Here is a 27,269-nt window from a genome sequence, read left to right as displayed (position 1 = left end):
CATCATGATGAAGTGCTTCGAAAGGCTGCTCAAAGATCACATCGTCTCCAGACTCCCCCCAACATTCGATCCGTTCCAGTTTGCCTACCGGCAGAACCGCTCTACTGAGGATGCCATCTCCTCCGTTCTTCACCTGAGCCTGGCTCACCTGGAGGAGAGGAACACCCACGTGCGGTTGCTGTTCCTGGACTTTAGCTCAGCGTTTAACACCATCATTCCACAACATCTGGTGGAAAAACTGGAACACCTGGGCTTCAGCACCCCCCTTCGGAACTGGCTGCTAGACTTCCTCACCAACAGACCTCAGTCAGTCCGGGTCGGACAGAACACCTCAGATGTCATCACCCTCAGCACAGGCTCCCCTCAGGGCTGCGTCCTGAGCCCCCTGCTGTTCACCCTGATGACACACGACTGCGCCCCCAGGTTCACCACCAATCACATCGTGAAGTTTGCAGACGACACAACGGTGGTGGGCCTCATCAGGGACAACAACGACCTGGACTACAGAGAGGAGGTGGAGCAGTTGGTGGGCTGGTGCAGCGAAAATAGCCTGATCCTGAATGTGGAGAAGACGAAGGAGATCATCGTCGACTTCAGGAAGAACCAGCCTCACCACGCTCCACTGATCATCAACAGCTCAGCTGTGGATGTGGTCAGCAGCACTAAATTCCTGGGAGTCCACATCACAGACGACCTCACCTGGACTGTGAACACCACAACACTGGTCAAGAGGGCACAGAAGCGCTTGTACTTCCTGCGGAGGATGAGGAGAGCCCACCTGCCCCCACCCATCATGAGGACGTTCTACAGAAGCACCATAGAGAGCATTCTGACAAGCTGTCTCTCGGTGTGGTGTGGAGGTTGCAGCGCCTCCGATTGGAAGAACCTGAGGAGAGTGGTGAGGACAGCAGAGAGGATCATCGGGGCTCCTCTTCCCTCCATTCAGGACTTGTCATCCCAGCGCTGCGTGTCCCGAGCCCGTAATATTATCAGTGACCCATCACACCCCCACCATGGACTGTTCTCCCTGCTGCCCTCTGGGAAGAGGTTTCGCAGCATCCGCTGCAGGTCCACCAGGTTCTGCAATAGTTTTTTCCCTGCTGTCGTCAGACTGTTGAACATTCAAACGTAGCATTCCTCTGCACACTTGTAAATACTGCTTTTGTCTCCTGCACTGTTTACATACTTTATCACTGCTGCACTTTGTACTTTATAATTATCTTATTTCATATTTTTATATAGAATGTTACTTTTTAACCAGCCGAAATACCACTACATTGTTGAAAGCCGTATGCAACGAAATTTCGTTTTGTGCACACCTAGTGTTGACAAAATGACAATAAAGTTTGTCTAAGTCTAAATCTAAGTCTAATAGATTCTGCAGATAATTACACATAGCAAAAAAGAAATGCATTATCAGTGATGTAAAAAGAAATACATTACAAAGAAATAATAAATAAAAAGAGGTTTTATTGTTACTACCTTAGAGACACATAGAGGTACATAAGTTCCATAACGTACTTTAACTTACAGTATGTGGACTTCAAACTAACTTAGCTTTTTAATTTTATATTTAATGTATATTTTATATTTTTCAGTTTGTTTTTTATCTGACTTGCATAACGTTAACATAACACAATATTTGGCACTGACCTTCTAACTTATGATCGTTTCGATCATGATTTCGCCAGCATTCTCCTTGTCCTTTATCCACACAAGCAAAAGGCGTTCCATCTTTTCCAGGGTAGGGCTGCGACGTTTAGAGATGATGCCGATCCCCTTGGATGGCTTGACCGCTTTGAGGGCTTCCGTCTGCTTAATGATCGTCGAAATTGTTGACACATTTTTACGGCCATATTGTTTCGCAAGATCACTCCGTGCTCATGTTCTCCTGTTATTTCTTGTTTTAATTGTCAGGAAATCATCACCTTCCTTTTTTTACCACTACATTTGCGTTAACCTTCTTGGGACGCTCACTGACATCATCCTGACGTGCCGCCATCAAGCGGGATTACCATGATGATGTCGTATGTTGGGAATTACTTCCGATGCTGAGACAAATATTTGATAACATTTCACATCATATGTTAAAAAAATATGTATGTTTAAGCAATCGTATAATCGTATGTAGAGGTTTGACTGTAATAAATTGGGGATTATTTAAAGTCTTAGGTAGGATATAGTTTGATAGCTCTATACCACTTATAGTAACGCCATATGCATTAATACAGAAGTCTTTCATAAGTTTTGCTCAATATCATGACAGCATTTAACCTGCAGAAATAAACCCAAGTGATGGCGTGTAAAACTTAGCCTACCTTGGCATGTATTTTACAATCATTAAATCTGCCATGGGTAATATGGAAGTCAATTTGCCACGGTGTCATAATTCTTCACTTTAACTCAACAGGGATATATCAGGGATGAGAATGATCCGCGGATTTCTGTGTTTTTTTCCGTCGGAAGTATCATTTTCGTGAATCGTGTAGATCCGTTGAGAAAATTGTTTTTATATATGGGGTGGCCGGCTGGCAGCTGTATTGCGACAACATCCGCCTTATTTTCGGCAGCATTTTGGCGCTACTTTCGTCACATCATTAGCCTACTCATTTGCCTAATCAGCAAAGGTTTTCGCCTGCATGGCGAACGTTTTAGAGAAAAAAAGATGAGGATCGTGCCAGGAAAGTAGACAAGTCGAACGAGATCAAGAACTGCTTCAGATGGGCATGGCTCGAGAGCAGCGTCATCTTACAACTCGGAACACAGTCCGTAACCACCTGCCTGACGGAACATATCCGTAAATTAGATGTTCCGGGGAAGGTTTTTTGCATTCTTTGTCAAGATGTGATAAACTATGGAGGTCGCGGCGCTAGGAACATTAAGGAGCACATCGAAACAAAAAAACACAAAGGTACGTTTTTACTTTTACAAGCATGTGGGTTTAGAAAGTAACATGTTACATGTAAGCTAATGTTAGGCTATTGTCATGATATTGTTAAAGAATAAATCTTCAATGATATATATAATTTCCTCCCCCTGCTACTTTTCTGTGTTTTTTCACATTTGACATTCTCATCCCTGATATATATTTGTATATTCTACTGTAAAACGAGTTTTGTGTTTTTGTTTTTTTATTCGAGGATTCATCCTCTGCCATCTTGCAGCATGCACTGACTTGCGTGGTAACTGAGGTGACAACAGTGGGAGAGTAAACCGAACCCTCCCACACCAAAACGTATTGGCTTGTTTTGCTGACTAAACCAATCAGCGTAGTCTAAAATCCGGGATATTTTGATCCGACTCGCGAGCATCCATATCAGGGAGACTCCCGGAACTTCCGGGAGACTTGGGATGTCCGTTATCAGTTATCAGGGAGCAGCGACGGCTGCGAGGTCTCTATTATTTTTGTAGAAATTATTATTAATTATTAATAGGGCCCGAGCAGTAACTGTTGCTATTGTCCCTATTGTTTTTGTAGAAATCATTTTAAATTTTCTTTTGCTATTATTCTGTGAATGAATCACATTTTTGTGGACCTAAAACTGCATGAAAACTCATCAAACAGTACACCGCACCTGCTGAAATTGGCAGGCAGGACAGCAGCTCCCTATTGTTAGCCTATAAAGCAGGGGTGTCCAAACTTTTTGCAAGGAGGGCCAGATTTAGTAACGTGAAGGGGCCCGGGGGCCAATATTTTTTTTCGCTTCTCTTCCGGGGGGGGGGGGGTTGTCTGCCCATATGACTTTACAGCACACTATTGGCCGGTAGGAGACCAAGGGGAACATGTTAATCTGTATCCTTGCCGATGATTTGCTTAGAGCTGTAAAAGCAGCTCTAACCAGGCTTTATCTCAATCTCCTGCTACGTATCCCCTGCTCTACTTTGTTTGTGTCAGCAGAATCAGCAGCATCGCTGATTCGCGCTTCGTTTTGTTGTCACAAAGCAGGCAGGACAACCAAATGCAACACGGGCTCTTTATTTAGGGAAAGTTTAAAGGAAACAAGGAGGGCTGGAATGCCGGCAGAGCAGGATGATGAGGCAAGCTGACGAGCTGGTCAGCAAGCTCGCGTCGTGCGGGCATCTCGTTACACAGCGGGTCAGGCAAACGAGAATCAGGCAGGTGGCAGGCGTGCGTGTCAAAGCAGACACAAAGGTGAGGACTGACCGTTAGCAGCTCCGTACTGGCGACCTCAGAGGTCTAGCGCAGAGCCGGTCAGCAGGGCGAGAGTGGAGACTTAACACAACCGCGCACGAGAACAAGTGCCGGGTGCGCGGCTGGGTGCCGCGCACGTAGGAAAAAAGCACTGCCGTTCAGGATTTGGGACAATGAGCACTAAATGCGCAGGGCGTGCCTCTGAGCAATGTGCGAATGCCCTCGCGCTGGGCCGCCGGGGCATGTCAGCACGGCAATAAATGTTTCTTCTGAGGTAGCAGTTCTGATATCTATTGACTTAGACTTAGACAAACTTTATTGTCATTTTGTCTGCACAGGGTGCATACAAAACGAAATTACAACAATGCAGTGATATTGCGGTTGAATAAAAATAACATACTATATAAAAATATAAAATAAAATAAGTATAAAGTGCAGCAGTGATAAATATGTAATAGTGCAAGGAAACAAAACAGTATTTAAAAAGTGTGCAGAGGAATGCTAAACCAGGTTGCGTACTTTTAAATTTACATGGATTATAAAAGTTCAGCAAAGTTGGCAGTGCAAGATAGTGGTTCGTAGTGTCATAATGTTCAGTTCTGTGTATGTGTGATGCAGAATCCAGTTTAGAGTTCAACAGTTCAAATGTTCAACAGTCTGATGACAACAGGCAAAAAGCTGTTGCAGAACCTGGTGGACCTGCACCGGATGCTGCGAAACCTCTTCCCAGAGGGCAGCAGGGAGAACAGTCCATGGTGGGGGTGTGATGGGTCACTGATGATGTTACGGGCTCGAGACACGCAGCGCTGAGATGAAATGTCCTGAATGGAGGGAAGAGGAGCCCTGATGATCCTCTCTGCTGTCCTCACCACTATCCTCACGTTCTTCCAATCGGAGGCGCTGCTGCCTCCACATCACACAGAGAGACAGCTTGTCAGAATGCTCTCTATGGTGCTTCTGTAGAACGTCCTCATGATGGGTGGGGGCAGGTGGGCTCTCCTCATCCTCCGCAGGAAGTACAAGCACTTCTGTGCCCTCTTGACCAGTGCCGTGGTGTTTACAGTCCAGGTGAGGTCGTCTGTGATGTGGACCCCCAGGAATTTGGTGCTGCTGACCAGCTCCACAGCTGAGCTGTTGATGATCAGTGGAGCGTGGTGAGGCTGTTTTTTCCTGAAGTCGATGATGATCTCCTTCGTCTTCTCCACATTCAGGATCAGGCTGTTGTCTCTGCACCAGCCCACCAACTGCTCCACCTCCTCTCTGTAGTCCAGGTCGTTGTTGTCTCTGATGAGGCCCACCACCGTAGTGTCGTTTGCGAACTTCTCGATGTGATTGGTGGTGAACCTAGGGACGCAGTCGTGTGTCATCAGGGTGAACAGCAGGGGGCTCAGGACGCAGCCCTGAGGGGAGCCTGTGCTGAGGGTGATGACATCGGAGGTGTTCTGTCCGACCCGGACTGACTGAGGTCTGTTGGTGAGGAAGTCTAGCAGCCAGTTGCGAAGGGGGGTGCTGAAGCCCAGGTGTTCCAGTTTTCCTACCAGATGCCGTGGGATGATGGTGTTAAACGCTGAACTGAAGTCCAGGAACAGCATCCGCACATGGGTGTTCTTCTCCTCCAGGTGAGCCAGACTCAGGTGAAAAACGGAGGAGATGGCATCCTCAGTGGAGCGGTTCTGCCGGTAGGCAAACTGGAACGGGTCGAATGTTGGGGGGAGTCTGGAGACGATGTGATCTTTAAGCAGCCTTTCGAAGCACTTCATCGTGATGGGAGTCAGTGCAACAGGCCGGTAGTCATTAAATGAGGTGATTTGAGGTTTCTTCGGCACCGGAATGATGGAGGCAGTCTTGAAGCATGCTGGCACTGTGGCTTGCCCAGCGAGGTGTTAAAAATGTCTGTGATGACACCAGCCAGCTGACCTGCACATTCCCTGAACACCCGCCCAGGTATGTTGTCGGGGCCTGGGCCTTACGTGGGTTGACTCTCCTCAGAGTCTTCAACACGTCGGCTGAGTCAAGGCAGAGTGCCTCCTCTTCCTGATGGGGAACAGTTTTAACTGCTGGAGTGCTGTTTAGTGCCTCGTACCTCCCAAAGAAGTTATTTAGTCCATTAAGGAAGTCAGCATCAACTTCACCCACTGGGGGGGAGGGGGAGTTGTAGTCTGTAATCGCCCGTATGCCTTGCCACATATTCCTGGTGTTGTTGGCGTCGTGGAAAAGATCCTGAATTTTCCGACTGTGGCTCCGCTTCGCTGTCCTGATGGCACGGTTCAAGTTGGCTCTCGCTGTCCTCAGTGCCTCCTTGTCGCCAGACTTGAAGGCTGAGTTCCGTGCTCGTAGCGTTTGACGTACCTCCTCAGTCAACCAGGGTCGTTGGTTGGCCCGGGTGATGATGTTCTTAGTGGTGCTGACGTCCTCGGTGCATTTGTTGATGTAGGCTGACACAGTCATGGCGTACTCATCAATGTTGATCTGGTTGTCATATGTTGCTGCTGATTTGAACATGTCTCAGTCAGAGCACTCAAAGCAGTCCTGGAGTGCCTCCATGGCCCCCTCAGACCACACCCTCACCTGCTTCACTGTGGGTTTTGCTCTGATCAGCAGGGACCTGTATGCAGGGATTAGCATAACAGATAGGTGGTCTGAAGAGCCGAGATGGGGGCGGGGGGCTGCTCTGAATGCATCTTTTATATTGGTGTAAACCAAGTCTAGAGTGTTCTCTCCCCGAGTTGGAAAATCCACGTGTTGGTAAAAATGAGGGAGAATAGTCTTCATATTAGCCTGGTTAAAGTCCCCAGCAATGATGAAAACACCCTCTATGTGCGTGGATTGCAGCTCACCGATTGTCCGAAAGAGAACGCTCATGGCCTCTTTAGTATTAGCGCTGGGAGGCACATACACAGCAGTGATGCTAATAACAGTAAACTCCCTGGGCAGGTAGAAGGGTCTGCAGTTAACAGTCAAAAGCCATGCCAAGAAGCTGGACCCCGCCCTAAATGCTACCTGCCGTCTTATCACTGGCCGTCTAAAACCAACGCCTACAGAGCGCCTGTACATCCTGGCAGGAATAGCCCCACCAGAGATACGTAGACAAGCAGCAAGCAAGGAAGAGCGGCAACAACAGTCCACTGACCAAAGACATCCTCTCTTCGGCCAAATACCAGCCAAAAGCCGCCTTAAGTCCAGGAAAAGTTTTCTGAAAAGTGTCCCACCCCTCAGAACACCGAGCATAGGCAGTGAAAGAGTCACTCGGTGGGAAGAAAGACTTGACAATCTTCCACCAGAAACTACAATGGAGCTTAAGGCAAGCGAGGCAATGCCCTCAGGAGCAGACACCAACTATGCAACGTGGAAATGCCTAAATAGACTAAGATCTGGTGTTGGACGTTCAAAAGTCACTGTCGCCAAATGGGGACATCTGCATGATCGGAACACTGAGTGTGACTGTGGCACTGAACCACAGACCACGCAACACCTCCTCATATGCCCCCTGCTGGAACATCCCTGCACAGCATCGGATTTAGCAGAGTTTAACGAGAAGGGACAGAAATGTGTTCAGCTGTGGCTGAACCACATCTAGCCAAGCCTGTAACTAACTGCCTTGTAGCCACGATAAGAAGAAGAAGTCAAAAGCTCAATGTCCGAAGAGCAGTAGCTGGCGACAGATCTAGCATTTTTACACCAGTTGTTGTTGATGTAAACACACAGCCCACCCCCTCGGGATTTACCGCTTAGTTCGCTGTTTCTGTCGGCGCGGAATGTATTGGTAGAACATTCCGAAGCTCTGGAGCCGAATAGAGACTGCTCTAGAAGCTGCGGACTTCTTTTTGGCCCTCGGAGTCACTGAAAGACCAGCGCTGTGCGAACGAAGGTTTCTAGACAGAACGTAAGAGACAACTAGGTTGACAAGATATGAAGGCGCTAAGCCATGCAATGTTTCATAGGTTAATAAAAGAACCTTGAAGCCAATTCAAGTTGGCTAATATTGGGGTAATGTGATCAGATTTTCTCGTCCGTGTGAGCAGCCTCGCTGCTTTTTGTACCAACTGTAGACTTTTAATACTGGATTTAGGAAGACCAGAGAACAATACGTTACAGTACTCAAGGCGCGACGTAATAAACACATGTATAATAATTCCCGCATCACAAGTTGAAAGAATCTAACGAATCTTAGCTATATTGCGGAGGTGAAAAAACGCAGTTCTATTTATGTTCTTAATGTGTTTTTGAAAGGAGAGTGTTTGCTCAAATATAACAAAATCTCGGTTTTATCTGGGTTAAGATGTTGGAAATTGAGAGACATCCATTGTTTAATCTCAGCAAGGCGCGTCTCAAGATTATAACAATCCCGCGGATTTGTCATTGATAACGTCTTATATAATTGGGTTTCAGCCGCATAACCATGAAAACTAATGTTAGATTTACATACAATGTCCCCAAGCAGAATCATATAAATACGAAATAGTTTAGGTCCGAGTGCCAATCCCTGCGGGACACCACATATAACATTGAGCTCAGAGGTCGGGTTGCCATGGACTACGCCAGTGCTTCTCAATCATTTTCTGTGATGCCCCCCCCTAGGGAGAAGAAAACATTTTGCGCCCCCCCCATGTTATTAACATTAAAGAAAACAAAAAATAAATAAGAAAGAAAGATCAATTTACAATAAAGAATAACTTGAGTAATATTGTTTTTTAGTCTGTAACAGAACAGATTCAAAGTGCATCACTTTGCCTGAAATTAAAATATAAATTATAATTATTCAAACTATAAATATTCTTGACCAACTGCCATTTTATGCTGAAAAAAATACAATAAAATAATAATAAACATACATAATATTAAATTAAATAACAGCAATAAATAATATTCAATTCAAAGTAATCAGCAAAATTAACTCAGGAGCACAATATACAAAACATTTTAACCTACAAAACAAAAACGAATAAAACACTTTGTGCTGTTTTTTTAATCAAAATGAGGCAACATGATGGAGACCATGTCCACGGCTGCAGGAAGTATCAGCTCTTCTGCAATGGTGTGGGTTTCTTTTTTTTTGCACTGGGCAATTTGGTACGCTGCTTTATATGATGCTTACAGTGCTTGCTGATTGACTGAAGTAGCATTCACAAAGTGGGATGCTTACAGTGCTTGCTGATTGACTGAAGTAGAATTCACAAAGTGGGATGATTGTTCGTAATATTCAGCCCGTTTTTGCTGAAAAACCTCAAGCATCTTATCAGCGTGATTGGGGTGCAATGACTTTATAAGTGCCGCCTTAATTTATTTGGCTTCATACTGTCCGCTGCCAACATTGTAAGGCACAGTAAACACACCGGTCTTTCCTCGTCTCCCATCATAGTCACACTGAAGCCGAGCGCTACGTACGCTTCGTCATATTTCCTTGTCTTAGCTTACGTGTGACTCTCAATTCTCTTATCTCTGTCTCTCTCCGCCGTTCTTTTCAACCCTGTTAAATATTTTTCCATGGTGTCCCAATACACTTTTTATCGCCTGCTCTGTGCTGTGTGTGCGTATGTTCCGTGCGCTCTACACTGTAGAGCGAATACTCCTTGCGCACACTCTTCCAGTGATACCGCCACTCCCACCTATTGCAGTGGATGTCTAATTACCCTTTAATCTAGTACAGCCAAAAGAAAAGCATGTTCCCTGATGTCACATGCGCCCCCCGTGGTATCGCAGGGCGCGCCCCACTATATGAGAAGGGCTGGGTCCTGTCAGAGAGATAAGAACTAAACCAACAAAGTGCTGACCCTGAAATACCAATGCAGGTTTTGAGGCGCTCTAATAAAATATAATATATACACATATATTTATACACAAGCTTTGAGAACCCTGAGGCTTGTAGTCCGGTGCGGCGTATCTATGGGTTTTTCGTGATTTTTATGTCAACTACACCAGTGTGGCGTATCTATGGATTTTTTGTGATGTCTAACACACTTATACACATTACTAAAAAGGTTGTGGAGCGCTGTTGTGCGGCCCCGCTTTGCTTGGCGGAGGGATATGTGACAAGACACACGGACACTGGGGAGAAGAGTGGTGCGTAGATCGCATGTCCTTCCGCCAGTCAAACAATTGACACGAACAAGAGACTGGAGAAAGGAAGCTTTTATACACAAACCCTCATTATAGGGGACAAAAGAAATTCATATGATGGCGCTCTTAACGGAAGAAATAGAGCTGCTGCATCTATTGTAGAGGTATCTTCCGGCCACTCGAGGGCACTAGGTTGTTGTTGATGGCATCTTGTTGCATCACCCTTTTCATTATTTTTTTCCCGGGCCATGTCTTCTCTGCAGCTTCACGTGTAGCTCGTATCGCATTGCCAACTTTACCCCTGTAAGTGGTCCCATTTTCTTTATTATTAGTTGTGTGTTGCTAGTGTTCCCTGCACGTTAAGTTTATTACGGTCGTCGCTGAGACTTTTTTGTATGTTTTGCAGAGCTCCTTCATCTCTAGCAATAAACGTTATGTTAATAAAAGGTATGCGTTCCAAAAGAACCATATTTTTCCTGACAATCCTCTTTGTGTATATTCTCTTAAAATGGTAATTAAACATTAAAACACCTGCGGCTTATAGTCAGGTGCGACTTTTATACAAACAAAACAAGATGTTCCCCTAATTTTAGCTGATGTGGTTTATAATCAGGTGCGTCTTATAGTCCAGAAATTATGGTATAGTTTTTACTGATTTTTATTGTTTTTTACAACTGAAGTTATTTAAATGGCTGTTGGTAAAGTTAGGAAAATAAACTAATTTCATTTCTGTCTCAGTTTTTACAAAGGTGAAGAAATGGCCTTCTTGGACAATCCAGCTATTATTCTTGCCCACATCAGACAATCCCACGTGACCAGTGATGATACAGGAATGTGTGAAATGGTCCTAATCGATCAGGATGTGGATCTGGAGAAATGTCATCTGACTCAGGTACCTGGTAGCGGCTATGAGTCAGCAATATTGAGTTCCTTAAATGAGGGATTTGGCTCCATGACAGACGGTTACACTTGTGACCTCTCCCAGTCTATGGACATCACCTCCAGCTGGGACTTTGGCATCCGACGACGCTCTAACACAGGTAGGTTGTTCTTAAAGGCTCTTCTGATGAGCAGGACAGGTTTGTTGTGAGGTCTTTCTTGCACTAATTTCTGCATGGACAGGCAAAAATCCCGCTTTGTGCTGTTTGAAGGGTTTGTGTGACCATTTTGGCCTATTTAAAACTGTTATTGACATTGTTCAAGATAACCATTGAAATCTAGAACAAATATAAATAAATAAAAAATACCAAAATATGCACTCCTCTGGGGCTCTCGCCTTGACAAGTTTGGCTTCGGAAGATCCTACAAGGTCAGATACAATGAATTAGTGGTGGGCGACACGACAATATTAGATTGTGAAAGAATTTAACGTGTTGACGATCTCATGAAGCCGAAAAATCAGTAGATCGTCTGTAAGGCACATTGTATCAAGATATACGCGGGGTTGTAAAAGGTATTTAAAGGTAGTAAACGAAATTAGTGAAAAATAAGGCCATTAACTCTTTGCATGCCAAGCGTTTAAAAAAAAAAAAAAAAACTAAAATCCCAGCTGGTTTCAAGCATTTTGACAAATTTTTTAAGACTTAAAGACTATTGTGCGCTATGGCTATATATACACAGGTGGTACCAAAGATTAGACTCTCTTTTTTCACAAACAAAATATGATTCTAACTTATACCGTTCTTTATTTTGAAAATAGCTTGGTTTCACTCAAATCAGCAATCTCAGACAGATAAGGAGAAAAGGAGATTTTTGTGCAAGACGTATTTTCTGCACACTCCGATTTTGACACTACGGTCAAACCTCTACATACCATTGCTTTAACATACAAATTTTTCAACATACGATGGGATAATTGATCAAATTTGATTCAATATCTAAAGTAATTCCCAACATAAGTCATCATGGTTGGCCCGCTAGACGGTGGCACGTCCGGATGACGTCAGCGTCACGTTATCATATCCCAAGAAGGCTAACACAAATGGTAGTAGTGATGAAGAAAGTGATGATTCCCTTACAATTAAAAAAAAAAATATCAGAAAATATGAGCGAAGAGTGTGTGAGTGAGATTGCGAAACAATATGGCCGTAGCAACGTGTCAACAATTTCGACGATCGTTAAGCAGAAGGAAGTCCTCAAAGCAGTCAAGCTATCGAAGAGGATCACCATTATCTGTAAATGTCGCAGCCCTACCCTGGAAGAGATGGAATGCCTTTTGCTTGTGTGGATAAAGGACGAGATTGCTGGCAAACGATCACTGAAATGATCATGTGAGAAGGCCAACGCCATATATGCGTTATGTTAACGTCATATAAGTTGAACAAAAAAAACTAAAAAATACAAAAACAAGAGCGAAGTTATTTTGAAGTTCGCATCCTGTAAGTTACGGACCGTATGTATCTCTATATGTCTCTACGGTAGACTGACAATAAAAAAACCATTTTATTGATGATTTCTGTATTTATTTCTTTTTACATCTCTCTGATATAATGCTTTTGTTTTATTGCTATGTGTATGTTCTGTCCTTACTCCGAAGCTTCTACTTTTTCACCAGCTAGACAGCGAACGAACGATGCCCCAAATAATCGGACTTCGTTGTATTGGCCCGAATATAAGACGACCCGATTATAAGACGACCCCCTCTTTTTCAAGACTCAAGTTTGAAAAAAGACATTTTGAACACATTTTGTGTGTGTGTGTGTGTGTGTGTGTGTGTGTGTGTGTGTGTGTGTGTGTGTGTGTGTGTGTGTGTGTGTGTGTGTGTGTGTGTGTGTGTGTGTGTGTGTGTGTGTGTGTGTGTGTGTGTGTGTGTGTGTGTGTGTGTGTGTGTGTGTGTGTGTGTGTGTGTGTGTGTGTGTGTGTGTGTGTGTGTGTGTGTGTGTGTGTGTGTGTGTGTGTGTGCGTGTGCGCGCGCGCGCGCGCACAACTTCGTGTTGTGTTCAACTTCTGACGTCACACAACACTAGTAGACGGCACACATTACATAACTGCGCGTAACGGTTCCGCTATACTAAATAACCATAATGAAATACTCTCGGCAACACACATAAGTCATCGAGACAACAAAATACATTTGGTGGCGACCGTTAGTTGCCGTGCCACTGCGTTGTACATGTGTGACAATGACAATAAAGATCTATTCTATTCTATTCTAACGGCTACTCGTAGGATGCGAGGCAAACTTCAAGGAGCGCGCCGTTTGATTGACAGCTCCAAACGGTGCGCACACGAAGCAAACCGCGGACAAAGGGCACAACAGTGGACAGTAGTAACAATGAAATGTATATACTCACTTTGTGTCAAAGACGCACACGATCACAGCAACATACTCAGTCGATACCAGCAACCTTTAACTTACCGCTGCGCACAAGTGCATGGGTATAATGTCTATACCCCGAATGTAAGACGACCCCCACTTTTTCAGTCTTATTTCAATGCAAAAAAACATCGTCTTATATTCGGGCCAATACGGTATATCTGCAGTGTTTATTAGGGCGTTATTGTTGTTTTATTTGGCTGTGAAACGAATTAATTGAATTACAGTGTATTCTTATGGGAATATTTGATCCAACATGCGACTACAGTCCAACCTCGGTTTTCGAACGTCCCGGTTCTCGAACAAATCGGAATCCGAACGAAAAACTTTAGATTTTTTTTTTTTGCTTCGGTTGTCGAACAAAATTCGGAGGTCGAACCTCGCGAGATGAGCCGAAAGGACCCGAGAAAACCCGACCGCGCGGCCCGGATGCCGACTGACTCCGTTCGTTATTGTACTTTCGTTACTTTGAGGATTAACCCCGAATCATACCTCCAAAGAAAACAAGTGAAAGCAGTAACGCCATCCTAAAACACAAAGACGCTCTTAAAGCAATGCAACAGTGAGCGCCCGGCGCGCTGCGGTTGCGCGATCGGACCAAATTAAGCTCCCTGCGCACTGAGGTCCACTTAAATTTTGGAAAGTACATCAGGAGTTTAAAAATATTTTAAGCTACGGTTGCGCGTTCGGCGGTGCGCTGCAGTTGCGCGATCGGACAAAAATACGCAAATGAAAAAATGCTGAAAAAAGGCGTTTGTTTTACTCTTGGAACAGATAAAAATTCTTTCCATTATTTGTAATAGGAAAAATAGATTCGGAATTCGAACGATTCACTTCTCGAACCGCCTTCTGGAACGGATTGTGGTCGAAAACCGAGGTTTGACTGTATTTCAACATACGAGGTCGGTCCTGGAATGAATTAAATTCATATGTAGAGGTTTGACTGTAATATTTTTTGGTTCCGTGACATCTCAAATATCTCAACAGCCCTTTCTTTCTATAAAACATGAACAAAAGTAATGAAAACGTCTTTTTGATGGCAAAAACATTTATTTACATATTACAAACCGGATTCGGTTGAAGTTGGAAAATTGTGTAAAATGATTTGAAGATCCTTCTCAACCCATATTCAATTGAATGCACTACAAAGACAACATATTTAATGTTCAAACTGATAAACTTAATTGTTTTTTGCCAAATAATAATTAACTTAGAATTTCATGGCTGCAACACGTCCAGTAGAAGTTGGGGAAGGTGGCAAAAAATACTGAGAAAGCTGAGTAAAGCTCATCAAACACCTATTTGGAACATCCCACATGCGACCAGGCTAATTGGGAACAGGTGGGTACCATGATTGGGTATAAAAAGAGCCTCCCCAAACATGCTCAGTCATTCACAAGCAAGGATGGGTCGAGGTTCACCACTTTGTCCACAACTGCGTGAGAAAATAGTTGAACAGTTTAAGAACAACATTTCTCAAAGCAAAATTGCAAGGAATTTAGGGATTTCAACATCTACAGTCCATAATATTATCAAAAGGTTCAGAGAATCTGGTGAAATCACTGCATGTAAGCGCCACGCCCGGAAACCAAGACTGAATGACCGTGACCTTCGATCCCTCAGATGGCACTGCCTTAAAAACTGACGTGTGTAAAGGATATCACCAAATGGGCTCAGGAAAACTTCAGAAAACCACTGTCAGTAAATACAGTTCGTCACTACATCAGTAAGTGCGGGTTAAAACTCTACCATGCAAAGCAAAAGCCGTTTATGAACAACATCCAGAAACGCCGCCGGGTTCTCTGGGCCCGAGGTCATGTAAAATGGACTGATGCACAATGGAAATGTGTTTTGTGAGTCCACTTTTCAAATTGTTTTTGGAAACACTGGTCGTGTCCTCCAGACCAAAGAGGAAGCGGACCATCCGGACTGTTATCAACGCAATGTTCAAAGTCCAGCCTCTGTGATGGTATGAGGGTGCATTAGTTCCCATGGCATGTGTGACTGACATTTCTGTGAAGGCAACATAAATGCTGAAATGTACATACAGATTTTGGAGCAACATATGCTGCCATCCAAGCGACGTCTTTTTCATGGACGCCGCTGCTTATTTCAGCAAGATAATGCCAAGCCATATTCTGCACGTGTTACAACAGCATGGCTTCGAAGTAAAAGAGTCCAGGTTCTCCCCTGGCCCGCTTGCAGTCCAGACCTGTCTCCCATTGAAAATGTGTGGCGCCTTATGAAGCGTACAATATGACAGGGAAGACCCCGGACTGTTGAACGACTGAAGCGGTTCATCAAGCAAGAATGGGAAAGAATTCCACATGAGAAGCTACGAGAATTAGTCTCCTCTCTTCCAAAACGTTTATTGAGTGTTATTAAAAGGAAAGGTGATGTAACGAAGTGGTAAACATGCCCTTTCCCAACTTCTACTGCACGTGTTGCAGCCATGAAATTCCAAGTTAATTATTATTTGAAAAATAAAATAAAGTTTGAGTTTGAGCATTACATATGTTGTCTTTGTAGTGTATTCAATTGAATATAGGTTGAAAAGGATTTTCAAATCATTGTATTTTGTTTTTATTTACAGTTTACACAATTTCCCAACTTCAACCGAATCTAGTTTGTAGATAGCGTGCACAAACCGCAACATTTTCACATTTAACAACCTTCTACAATTTTTTGGCTATTTACAGAGATGTTTGCGTGTGTGCTCACAATGCGTGTGCGTGTTTTGCTATTTACAAAGGCTGTCCGAACTGTATCACAAAGCACACATGCCCGAGCTGGCCGGCGTTAGCTTGTGATGCGGTCTTCCATGTCTGTCGCGTACTCACAACCACATCTTCTAAATTCACTCCATCGTTTTGCTGTACCGCACTCAAGACAAGCAATGGTTTGCTCGATTGTAAGCTGCTTGAAAGCCGATCGCTTCTGTTTCACCATGTTCCAAAACTCCAATTGCCACTCAGTACATGTATGCCTGAGCTGGCGGTGGCTTTTGAAGTAGACTTCGGTGTTTGTCGCGTACTCAAAGCCATGTCCTCTAAATTTGCTCCATTGTTTTGCTCTACCGCAATCACGAAGAACAATAGCCGATCGCTTCCGTTTTGCCATTTTCGCTCACTCTCTGATTTCTTCCTCCCTAATTTACAAGTACATTCTCCATTGTCCTCCCATGTGGGCTGGGCTTACAGTTTACATCACCTCTCTATGAGCCTGCTAGAGCAACTCTGCCATCAAGTGGTCGGGGTTAATCACTACAATGACTTGATTTTAAGTGGAGAGGTGGCCGGGATTCTTATCTACCCATTAATAAAATAAAAATAAGCTGATGGGAGTACTCGTCGACAGTACCCTGCGTCATTAATGTCGATGACTAGTATGCTCGTCGCTGGTACACAAAGCGTTCAAAAGTAGTAAATACCATTTGACAAGGTATTAAATTTTTGAACCGCTATCCACCTTTAAGACTTATTTACATTTGTACTAAAAATCACGTAATTTCATTTATTATATAAATAATACCGTATTGGCCCGAATATAAGTCGACCCTGATTATAAGACAACCCCCTCTTTTTCAAGACTCAAGTTTGAAAAAATACTTTTTGAACACCAAATTTAATTTTTATACAGAAAATGAGCTGAAACAAATGATTATAACAATGTCTTTGAGAGAAAAAGCATATTATTTCTGCAATGACCTTTAAATGTCGTTTATATTACTTCACACAAACATTACATCCATCTGCTCCTGGTTTGGCCCCCCAGTCAAAATTTAGAACCCCATTCGACCCGCAAGTCAAAAGGTTTGCCCACCCCTGGTATAGGGGGTTGGCTCGGATGGTTATGCTCTTTTCGTCCCCGGGTGTCGGTCAGAACACAGGAGGGAAGACGTGGTTCAGTTTTGATTGCTTTACTGAATAACTGGTAAAAAAGTAACAGGCCCTGTGGCTCATAGGGACATACAGGCAAACTGGCAAAAGGGTATATAGTAGGTGTGTGTAGTGTAGATGGGTGAGTCTTTTGGTGTGTGAATGTGATTCTTGTGTGTGTGATTATTGTATGAAGGGTGTGTGGGGTGTGTGTGTAATGTGTGTGTGTGCGCGTGTGTGTGCGTGGGTTTGTGTGTGCGTGTGTGTGTGTGGTTCTGCAACAGACAGAAATACAGCACGTCACACAACACTAGTCACAACACTAGTAGATGGCACACATTACATAAACTAATTGCGCGTAACGGTTCCGCTATACTAAATAACCATAAATGAAATACTCTCAGCAACACACCAAACATAAGTCATCGAGACAACAAAATACATTTGCTGGCGACCGTTAGTTGCCGTGCCGCTGTGTAACGGCTACTCTTAAGATGCGAGGCAAACTTAAAGGAGCGCGCCGGAGCTGTCAATCAAATGGCGCGCACACGAAGCAAACCTCGATCGGACAAACGGCACAACAGTGGACAGTAGGAACAATGAAATGTATATACTCACTTTTTGTCAGACGTTCACGATCACAGCAACATACTCGGTCGATATCAGCAACCTTTAACTTACCGCTGCGCACAAGTGAATGGGTATAATGTCTAGACCACGAATGTAAGACGACCCCCACTTTTTCAGTCTTATTTCAATGCAAAAAACATCGTCTTATATTCGGGCCAATACGGTAGTCAGAGTAGGACCTGTGACCTACAGTATGTTGTAGTGTGCAGCATTAATAATAATAATAATAATAATAATAATAATAATAATAATAATAATAATAATACATTTAATTTAGAAGTGCCTTTCAGGTCACTCAAAGTCACTTTACAAGAGTTAAGAAGTTAAAAACAAGTTAAAAACAAATTAAAACAATAGCAAACAGTAAAGAAGATTGTGAAAAATATGTTAAAAAAAACAACAGGAAGGCAACTACAGATGAAATGCTGTCCTGAATAGGTGGGTCTTGAGAGTGGATTTAAACTGTGGGAGGGAGTCAATATTGCGAATGTCAGGCGGAAGTGTATTCCAAAGTTTGGGAGCAGAGCAGCTGAAAGCTCTGCTCCCGATGGTGGTAAGCCGGGCATAGGGGACAGTGAGGTGGATGGAAGATGAGGATCTGAGGGAGCGGGTGGAGGTGGCTGTGTGGAGGAGTTGAGACAGATAGGGAAGGGCAAGGTTATGAATAGCTTTGAAGGTATGGAGGAGGATTTTGAATCGGAAGCCAATGCAAGTTCTGTAGGATGGGGGTGATGTGATGGAAGAAAGGGGTTTGGGAAATGATTCGAGCAGCTGAATTCTGGACCAGTTGGAGCTTATGGATGCATTTCTGGGGAAGACCGAAGAGGAGAGCGTTACAATAATCAAGACGAGAGGTGACGAGGCTGTGAACAAGAATAGAGGTGGAGTGGGGGGTGAGAGAGGGGCGTAGGCGATTGATATTGCGGAGATGAGAGTAAGCATTGCCGGTAGTGGTGTTGATATGGGAAGAGAAGGAGAGTGTGCCATCGAGGATGACACCCAGACTCTTAACCTGGGGAGAGAGGGAAACTAAGGAGCTGTCAATGGGGAGGGAGAAACTGTCAACTTTTGATAGAGTGGATTTAGAACCAACTAAAAGGATTTCAGTTTTATCACTGTACCATCTCAGTGGCCTAGTAGTAGAGTGTCCGCCCTGAGACTGGAAGGTTGGGGGTTCAAACCCCGGCCGGGTCATACCAAAGACTATAAAAATGGGACCCATTGCCTCCCTGCTTGGCACTCAGCATTAAGGGTTGGAATTGGGGGGTTAGATCACCAACTGATTCCCGAGCGCGGCACCGCTGCTGCTCACTGCTCCCCTCTCCCCCAGGGGATGGATTAAAATCACACGGGGATGGGTTAAATGCAGAGGACAAATTTCACCACACCCAGGTGTGTGTGTGACGATCATTGGGACTTTAACTTTAACTTTTTAACTTTAACTTTTTTTTTTTTTTAACTGTTAAGTTTGAGAAAATTGGAGGTGAACCACTTTTGTAATTCGGAGAGGCAATGAGTCAGGGAAGAGGGAGGGAGGGTGGAGTTGGGTTTGCTGGACAGATAGAGCTGGGTGTCATCCGCGAAGCAGTGAAAGAGGACATTGAATTTACGGAAAATAAGACCAAGAGGGAGGAGGAAGTAGGTGATGAAAAGGAGGGGACCCAGGACAGAGCCCTGGGGGACACCAGTGGAGACAGCAGAGGATTGGGAACGGAAGGATTTAAGTTGGATGAACTGAGTGCGGCCTGAGAGGTAGGAATAAAACCAGGCGAGGGGGGTGCCCGAGATAACGATGGAGGAAAGTCTATTGAGGAGGATGGAATGAGAGATAGTGTCAAAGGCCACACTCAGGTCAAGGAGGATGAGGATGGAGAGTAAACCGGAATCAGCTGCAGTGAGGAGGTCATTGGTGATTTTTAAGAGGGCTGTTTCGGTGCTATGGCGGGGGCAGAAACCGGACTGGAACTGTTCAAATAAATTATTTCGTGAGAGATGAGATTGAAGTTGAGAGGCAACAATTTTTTCAAGAATTTTAGAAATGAAAGGTAAGTTGGAAATGGGGCGGAGGTTATTGAAGTTGTTGGGATCTGACCCAGCTTTTTTAAGAATTGCGGAGACAGCAGCAGTTTTGTAATGTACAGGAACATAACCACTACTGAGAGAGGAGTGGATGATGGCAGTGATGAGAGAGAGCAGTGAGGAGAGGCAGGATATGACCAGGGCGGTAGGAAGTGGGTCTAACTGACATGTGGACGATTTGGATTTGGAGATGAGAGCAGAAATAGCAGAGGGATCAGGGAGTTGAAATGAAGAGAAGGCAGACTGCACGAGAGAGGTTCAGAGGAGTAGGGAGAAGGGGAAGAGGGGCTCAGTTGCTGGTGGATTTTTGTCAATTTTTTAAGTGAAAAACAAAAGGAGTGAGGTGGGGGGGGGGGGGGTAGGAGATCTTGGGGTTGATGAATTTTGTTGAGGGGTGAAAAAACAGCCTTAGGGTTCCCACGGTTGGATGAAATGAGACTGGAAAAGTAAGTGGATTTGGCTGAAGCAATAGAGTCCTTGTACTGTAAAATGTGTTTTTTGTACATGTCCAGGTGAACAGAGACCAGTTTTTTTATGGAGGCGTTCAAGTTGACGTCCTTTCGACTTCATGAAGCGGAGCGCAGGGGTGAACCAGGGGGCAGAATGGGTGAAAGAAACAGACCGGGTTCTGACTGGAGCGAGGGAGTTGAGAATGTTGGTACGTGAGTTGTTGTAGTGGAGAACCAGTTCATCAGGAGAGGAAGACTCCGGGTATGGTAGAGAGGCAATGATGGAGGAGAGAATGTCAGTATTTATTAGGGGTGTAAATCGCGGGTTTTGTCATGATACGATATCATATCGATACAAAGAACCGCGATACGATATTTGCCGATATCTTAAAGCCTGCTGTGATTCATTCACGATACATCACGATATAGTGCTCTACGATCGATATAGAACAATATCCTGATTTATAACAATTCATACGCAAAATCAACAAGGTACTGCAAACTCTTTATTTAGGAAATTACAAGAGTATTGTAGTATACAAAGTGCTTATTTTAACACTGAACTTTATCAAATTCCTATATTTTTTCTCATATAAGTAAAGAAAAATGAATATTCTTTCTTTTTTTGTACTACCATTAACTTTAAAGTGCATTACTGAACTACTAAGAGATGTCGTGTTTTTTCTTTAAATGTGCGGCGAGATTTGTGGTGTTCCCTGAATATTTGATCACCGCATGGCAGGATTTACAAACTGCACGTGTCTTGTCCGTTGAGCCATCTTTTCTTTGGAATCCAAAGTGCTTCCAAACGAATGACTTGAAGCCCAAAGGGGAGCGAATTTCCTCGTCTTCTTGGACACTAGCCATAGCACCAGCCCAGGAGCCGCGTAGTTGTCGGCTCCCCTTTCACGTGCCTGCTCTGCTCACAACACAACACGCCGCGCACTGCTCCCGGAAAGAGGAAGCAAGCAACAATGAACTGGATTTCAAAATAAAGTCGCGTCTAATGTCCGAGGTCAAAAACGGGCGATATAGATCGATGTTTACGTTTAGCATCGATGCCAACAAATCGTAGAGCATTATATCGATTAATCGATGTGTATCGATGAATCGTTACACCCCTAGTATTTATGTCCTTGATGTTACGGAATGAGATGAGACGAGGTGGCTTGATTATGGAGAGGCGGAGTGTAATGTAATGTTGTGGATGCCAACAACCATAAAAGTTCCTTGATGTCTATCAGTGTGAACAAAAAAACAGTCATTTGTGAAACTAAAAGCATTTGCAGGTTATTACAAACCTGCCAAACAAGCTTTTTAACCCATTTTAGAAGATCCTAATGCTGTTTTCTTTGCACAAACGATACTATTTATTTATCAATGGCGGCGGAGGTATGTCCTCTACGTGTTACGTGAAGTCCTCTGATTGGTTTGTCACCCCAATCTACGTGAAACGTAATGTCCTTTGATTGGTTCATCTGGTCAACATATTACGCCTGTTTATTACGTCTCTGTGTGGCAGAAGCCACATAAAACAACTTAATAGATTAGCACAAACGATAGTATTTATTTACCAATGGCAGCGTAAGTACGTTATGTCTAGTTGTCTGATTGTTTTTTTGCCCTGATCTACGTAAAACATAATGTCCTCTGATTGTTTCATCCGGTCTTCATATTTCACCTGCATATTACGAAAACCACACAAAACAACTTTACCTATTTCAGAGTTTGGTCCGCACAAAAGGCGCACCTTATTACAAGGCGCACCTTCGTTTTTTGAGAAAATTAAAGGCTGTTAAGTGCCCCTTATGGTGCGGAAAATACGGTAATTGAAATCAAACACAATTAAAATCACAACCTATTTATAGGTGAAGTTACATTTGAACATAGGACCCCTTGTTCAAAAGGAGCGTCTGATTTCTCCCATCCATTGAATTTGTTTTTGGACAGAATCTGCTTCAATTACTTTGCATGAGGACAGGAACTGCCTCCTGCCATCATCGACACTTCATTTGATGATGCTACGAATGTTCTCAATAGAGTTGAGGGGAGGATGGGGGCCACACCATGAGTCTCTCTTCTTTTATGCCCAAAGCAGCCAGAGATGCAGACGTATTCTTTACAATAGAGGTCGAGAAAGGCTTACTTTACATTTGTATAGCACATGGTGTTAAATCTTCACAAAATATACAGTTTATCTGTATGTTTGAAACCTGAAATATGGAGGGAAAAGTTAAAAAACTTAAAGGAGGCTAACACTTGCAAGGCATCTTACTGTTTTAAAAAATGTTTGACTTGACTTACTCTTTAAAGTTCATGTTTGAAGCGCAGTTCAGTTATGCTTGCATTTAGTTTCATTCATCACGCTTTTTCTTTTGTCATCTTGAGTCTCACTAAAATTTCACATCTGTGCTCCTTTTTTCAGCCCAAAGACTTGAAAGACTGAGGAAGGAGCGTCAAAACCAAATCAAATGTAAAAATATTCAGTGGAAAGAAAGATCTTCCTCTCAATCAGGTAGTGTTCCTCAATATTTTTGATAGGACCATCATTACATTTAACTCTGGCACTGGTTTTGTTAATATAGTTTGAAAGTCTGTCTGATGGTGCTTTATTTAAATCAATTACTGTTAATAACTGTTTTGTCCATTAATTATTTACAATTGAAAATAAGTGATGTTGTAAAGTATAAAATCATCTTTCTTAGTCCAAAAACAAGGACATTTGCATAGTTTCAGCAGTGGATACAGGGAATATTCAAAAATAGCATTCAAGCGGACAACAGGATACGTACCCATTGTACATTAAACGCCTAGCAAGCCACACCCATTAAGAAAGTGGGTCTAGAGCAGGGGTGGGCAAACTACGGCCCGCGGGCCACATCCGGCCCACGGGGCCGTTTAATCCGGCCCGCCAAACCTGAATAAATTGTATTACATTTTTTTTGGGTCATTTTCCCTGCAATTACTATGTTTCCCCAGTAGATGGGGAAGCGCCCGCCCGCGCATTTACTCCCGGGAGCCGTGTCAGAAAGCTCGGTGCACACTCACAAGTGCGTGTGCGTGCGTACTCAGTAGTACGTAGTAATTTCATCTATCGGTGCCGAATTTCGAGCGTAGGCTGTGACGTCAATATTCTCGTAATTCGCGCGCTGAGTTTTCAGATACAGTTTTACGCTAATGCCACCCACAAACCTTCCCCTGGAATCCTTCCATTAAAATGAGTGGCCCGAAGAAAAGAAAGGTGGACAGTGAGTGCCGAATGTTAAAAAAGAGTGGACAATTTGGCTCGACCTACGTGTGTGAGAAGACGTTCAGCCACATGAACGTCAACAAAGCCCGTCACAGATCTAGGTTAACGGACCGACACTTCGGCTCTATCCTAAAAATTACCACAACAAATTTTACTGCAGACTATGATGCGCTAGCCAAAAAGGGAAACCAACAATACTATTGATTTCTTTATTACTTTATTTAGATGTATTCTTTCACTGATTCTTCAAGATGATGTATTTGGTCAGAATGTTTGCCGTTGGATGTGATTTCGCCTCATTAGATAAACATATTTCATAAATCTGACCTGCAGGCGCTGAAGTGATGGAAAATGTTATTCATCATAACAGTGTCGTATTTAATAATCACTGATAGTAGTTTTTTGGTGAAATATTTTTTTAATGCTGTTAATAAATGCATTTGTTTTCAAAAAGCTTTTTTTTAATATCCATGCTTTAGTATCTACTAAAAGTCCATCCATCCATCCATCTTCTTCCGCTTATCCGGGGTCGGGTCGCGGGGGCAGCAGCTTCAGGAGGGACTCCCAGACTTCCCTCTCCCCAGCCACTTCATCTAGCTCATCCCGGGGGATCCCAAGGCGTTCCCAGGCCAGCCGAGAGACATAGTCTCTCCAGCGCGTCCTGGGTCGTCCCCGGGGTCTCCTACCGGTGGGACATGCCCGGAACACCTCCCCAGGGAGGCGTCCAGGAGGCATCCTGATGAGATGCCCGAGCCACCTCATCTGGCTCCTCTCAACGTGGAGGAGTAGCGACTCTACTCCGAGTCTCTCCCGGATGACCGAACTCCTCACCCTATCTCTAAGGGAGAGCCCGGACATCCTGCGGAGAAAACTCATTTCGGCCGCTTGTATCCGGGATCTCGTTCTTTCGGTCACGACCCATAGCTCGTGACCATAGGTGAGGGTAGGAGCGTAAATCGACCGGTAAATTGAGAGCTTTGCCTTTTGGCTCAGCTCTCTCTTTACCACGACGGACCGGTACAGAGTCCGCATTACTGCCGACGCTGCACCGATCCGCCTGTCGATCTCGCGCTCCATCCTCCCCTCACTCGTGAACAAGACCCCAAGATACTTAAACTCCTCCACTTGGGGCAGGATCTCATCCCCGATCCGGAGAGGGCATTCCACCCTTTTCCGATCGAGGACCATGGACTCGGATTTGGAGGTGCTGACCCTCATCCCGACCGCTTCACACTCGGCTGCGAACCGCTCCAGTGAGAGCTGGAGATCACGGCCTGAAGAAGCCAACAGCACCACGTCGTCTGCAAAAAGCAGAGACGCGATGCTGAGGTCCCCAAACCGGACACCCTCAACGCCTCGGCTGCGCCTAGAAATTCTGTCCATAAAAATTATGAACAGAATCGGTGACAAAGGGCAGCCTTGGCGGAGTCCAACCCTCACTGGGAACGAATCCGACTTACTGCCGGAAATGCGGACCACACTCTGGCATCGGTGATACAGGGACCGAACCGCCCTTATCAGTTGGCTCGGTACCCCGTACTCCCGAAGCACCCCCCACAGAACCTCCCGAGGGACACGGTCGAACGCCTTCTCCAAGTCCACAAAACACATGTGGACTGGTTGGGCGAACTCCCATGCACCCTCGAGGATCCTGTTGAGGGTGAAGAGCTGGTCCACTGTTCCACGGCCAGGACGAAAGCCACACTGTTCCTCCTGAATCCGAGGTTCGACCTCCCGACGGACCCTCCTCTCCAGCACCCCTGAATAGACCTTACCAGGGAGGCTGAGGAGTGTAATTCCCCTGTAATTGGAACACACCCTCCGGTCCCCCTTCTTAAAGAGGGGAACCACCACCCCAGTCTGCCAATCCAGAGGCACTGTCCCCGATGTCCACGCGATGCTGTAGAGACGTGTCAGCCATGACAGCCCCACAACATCCAGAGCCCTTAAGAAATCCGGGCGGATCTCATCCACCCCCGGGGCCTTGCCACCGAGGAGTTTTTTAACTACCTCAGTGACTTCAACCCCAGAGATTGGAGAGTCCGCCTCAGAGTCCCCAGGCCCTGCTTCCACAATGGAAGGCGTGTCGGTGGAATTGAGGAGGTCTTCGAAGTATTCTCCCCACCGACACACGACGTCCCGAGTCGAGGTCAGCAGCACGCCATCTCCACTGTAAACAGTGTTGACGTTGCACTGCTTCCCCCTCCTGAGACGCCGGATGGTGGACCAGAATTTCCTCGAAGCCGTCCGGAAGTCATTCTCCATGGCCTCGCCGAACTCCTCCCACGCCCGGGTTTTTGCCTCAGCAACCGCCGAAGCCGCGTTCCGCTTGGCCATCCGGTACCTGTCAGCTGCCTCCGGAGTCCCGCAGGCCAAAACGGCCCGATAGGACTCCTTCTTCAGCTTGACGGCATCCCTTACCGCCGGTGTCCACCAGCGGGTTCGGGGATTGCCGCCACGACAGGCACCAATGACCTTACGGCCACAGCTCCGGTCGGCCGCCTCAACAATGGAGGCGCGGAACAAGGTCCACTCGGACTCAATGTCCCCCGCCTCCCCCGGGACGTGGGAAAAGCTCTGCCGGAGGTGGGAGTTGAAGCTCTTCCTGACAGGGGATTCCGCCAGACGTTCCCAGCAGACCCTCACAGAACGTTTGGGTCTGCCAGGTCGGACCGGCATCTTCCCCCACCATCGGAGCCAACCCACCACCAGGTGGTGATCAGTTGACAGCTCCGCCCCTCTCTTCGCCCGAGTGTCCAAAACATGCGGCCGCAAATCCGATGACACGACTACAAAGTCGATCATCGAACTGCGGCCTAGGGTGTCCTGGTGCCAAGTGCACACATGGACACCCTTATGTTTGAACATGGTGTTCATTATTGAAAATCCGTGTCGAGCACAGAAGTCCAACAATAGAACACCGCTCGGGTTCAGATCGGGGGGGCCGTTCCTCCCAATCACGCCCTTCCAGGTCTCACTGTCATTGCCCACGTGAGCATTGAAGTCACCCAGTAGAACGACGGAGTCCCCAGAAGGAGCGCTCTCCAGCACTTCCTCCAGGGACTCCAAGAAGGGTGGGTACTCTGAGCTGCCGTTTGGTGCATAGACACAAACAACAGTCAGGACCCGTCCCCCCACCCGAAGGCGGAGGGAGGCTACCCTCTCGTTCACCGGGGTGAACCCCAATGTGCAGGCGCCCAGCCGGGGGGCAATAAGTATACCCACACCTGCCCGACGCCTCTCACCGTGGGCAACTCCAGAGTGGAAGAGAGTCCAGCCCCTCTCGAGAGGGCTTGTACCGGAACCCAAACTGTGCGTGGAGGCAAGTCCGACTATATCTAGTCGGAACTTTTCTGCCTCGCACACCAGCTCGGGCTCCTTTCCAGCCAGAGAGGTGACATTCCATGTCCCAAGAGCCAGCTTCTGCAGCCGGGGATCAGACCGCCAAGGTCCCTGC

At 45.3% G+C, this 27,269-nt stretch overlaps 1 protein-coding gene and 1 long non-coding RNA gene across 8 annotated transcripts in view; both read left to right on the top strand.

Annotated features, from left to right (window-relative positions):
• Positions 1-27,269, top strand: part of LOC119131444 — a 546,859-nt gene that overhangs the window by 253,175 nt on the left and 266,415 nt on the right. The window lies entirely within an intron of this gene.
• mapkap1 (MAPK associated protein 1) overlaps positions 1-27,269 on the top strand; it is a 75,193-nt gene that overhangs the window by 3,655 nt on the left and 44,269 nt on the right. For 2 of the 7 annotated variants that reach the window (XM_037265829.1, XM_037265832.1), the window contains exons 2-3: positions 10,949-11,250; positions 22,988-23,077. In XM_037265829.1, the coding sequence (XP_037121724.1) occupies positions 10,968-11,250; positions 22,988-23,077 (373 nt within the window). In that variant the 5' untranslated portion in view covers positions 10,949-10,967. Of the gene's footprint in view, positions 1-10,948; positions 11,251-22,987; positions 23,078-27,269 lie in introns of those variants that run through there. The other 5 variants (XM_037265834.1, XM_037265831.1, XM_037265835.1 and 2 more) reach the window with 5 other exon arrangements.

This window comes from Syngnathus acus, chromosome 12 (genome assembly GCF_901709675.1).
Source record: "Syngnathus acus chromosome 12, fSynAcu1.2, whole genome shotgun sequence".
In the NCBI taxonomy this organism is placed as follows: domain Eukaryota; kingdom Metazoa; phylum Chordata; class Actinopteri; order Syngnathiformes; family Syngnathidae; genus Syngnathus; species Syngnathus acus.
This window is presented reverse-complemented; position numbering and strand designations above follow the sequence as displayed.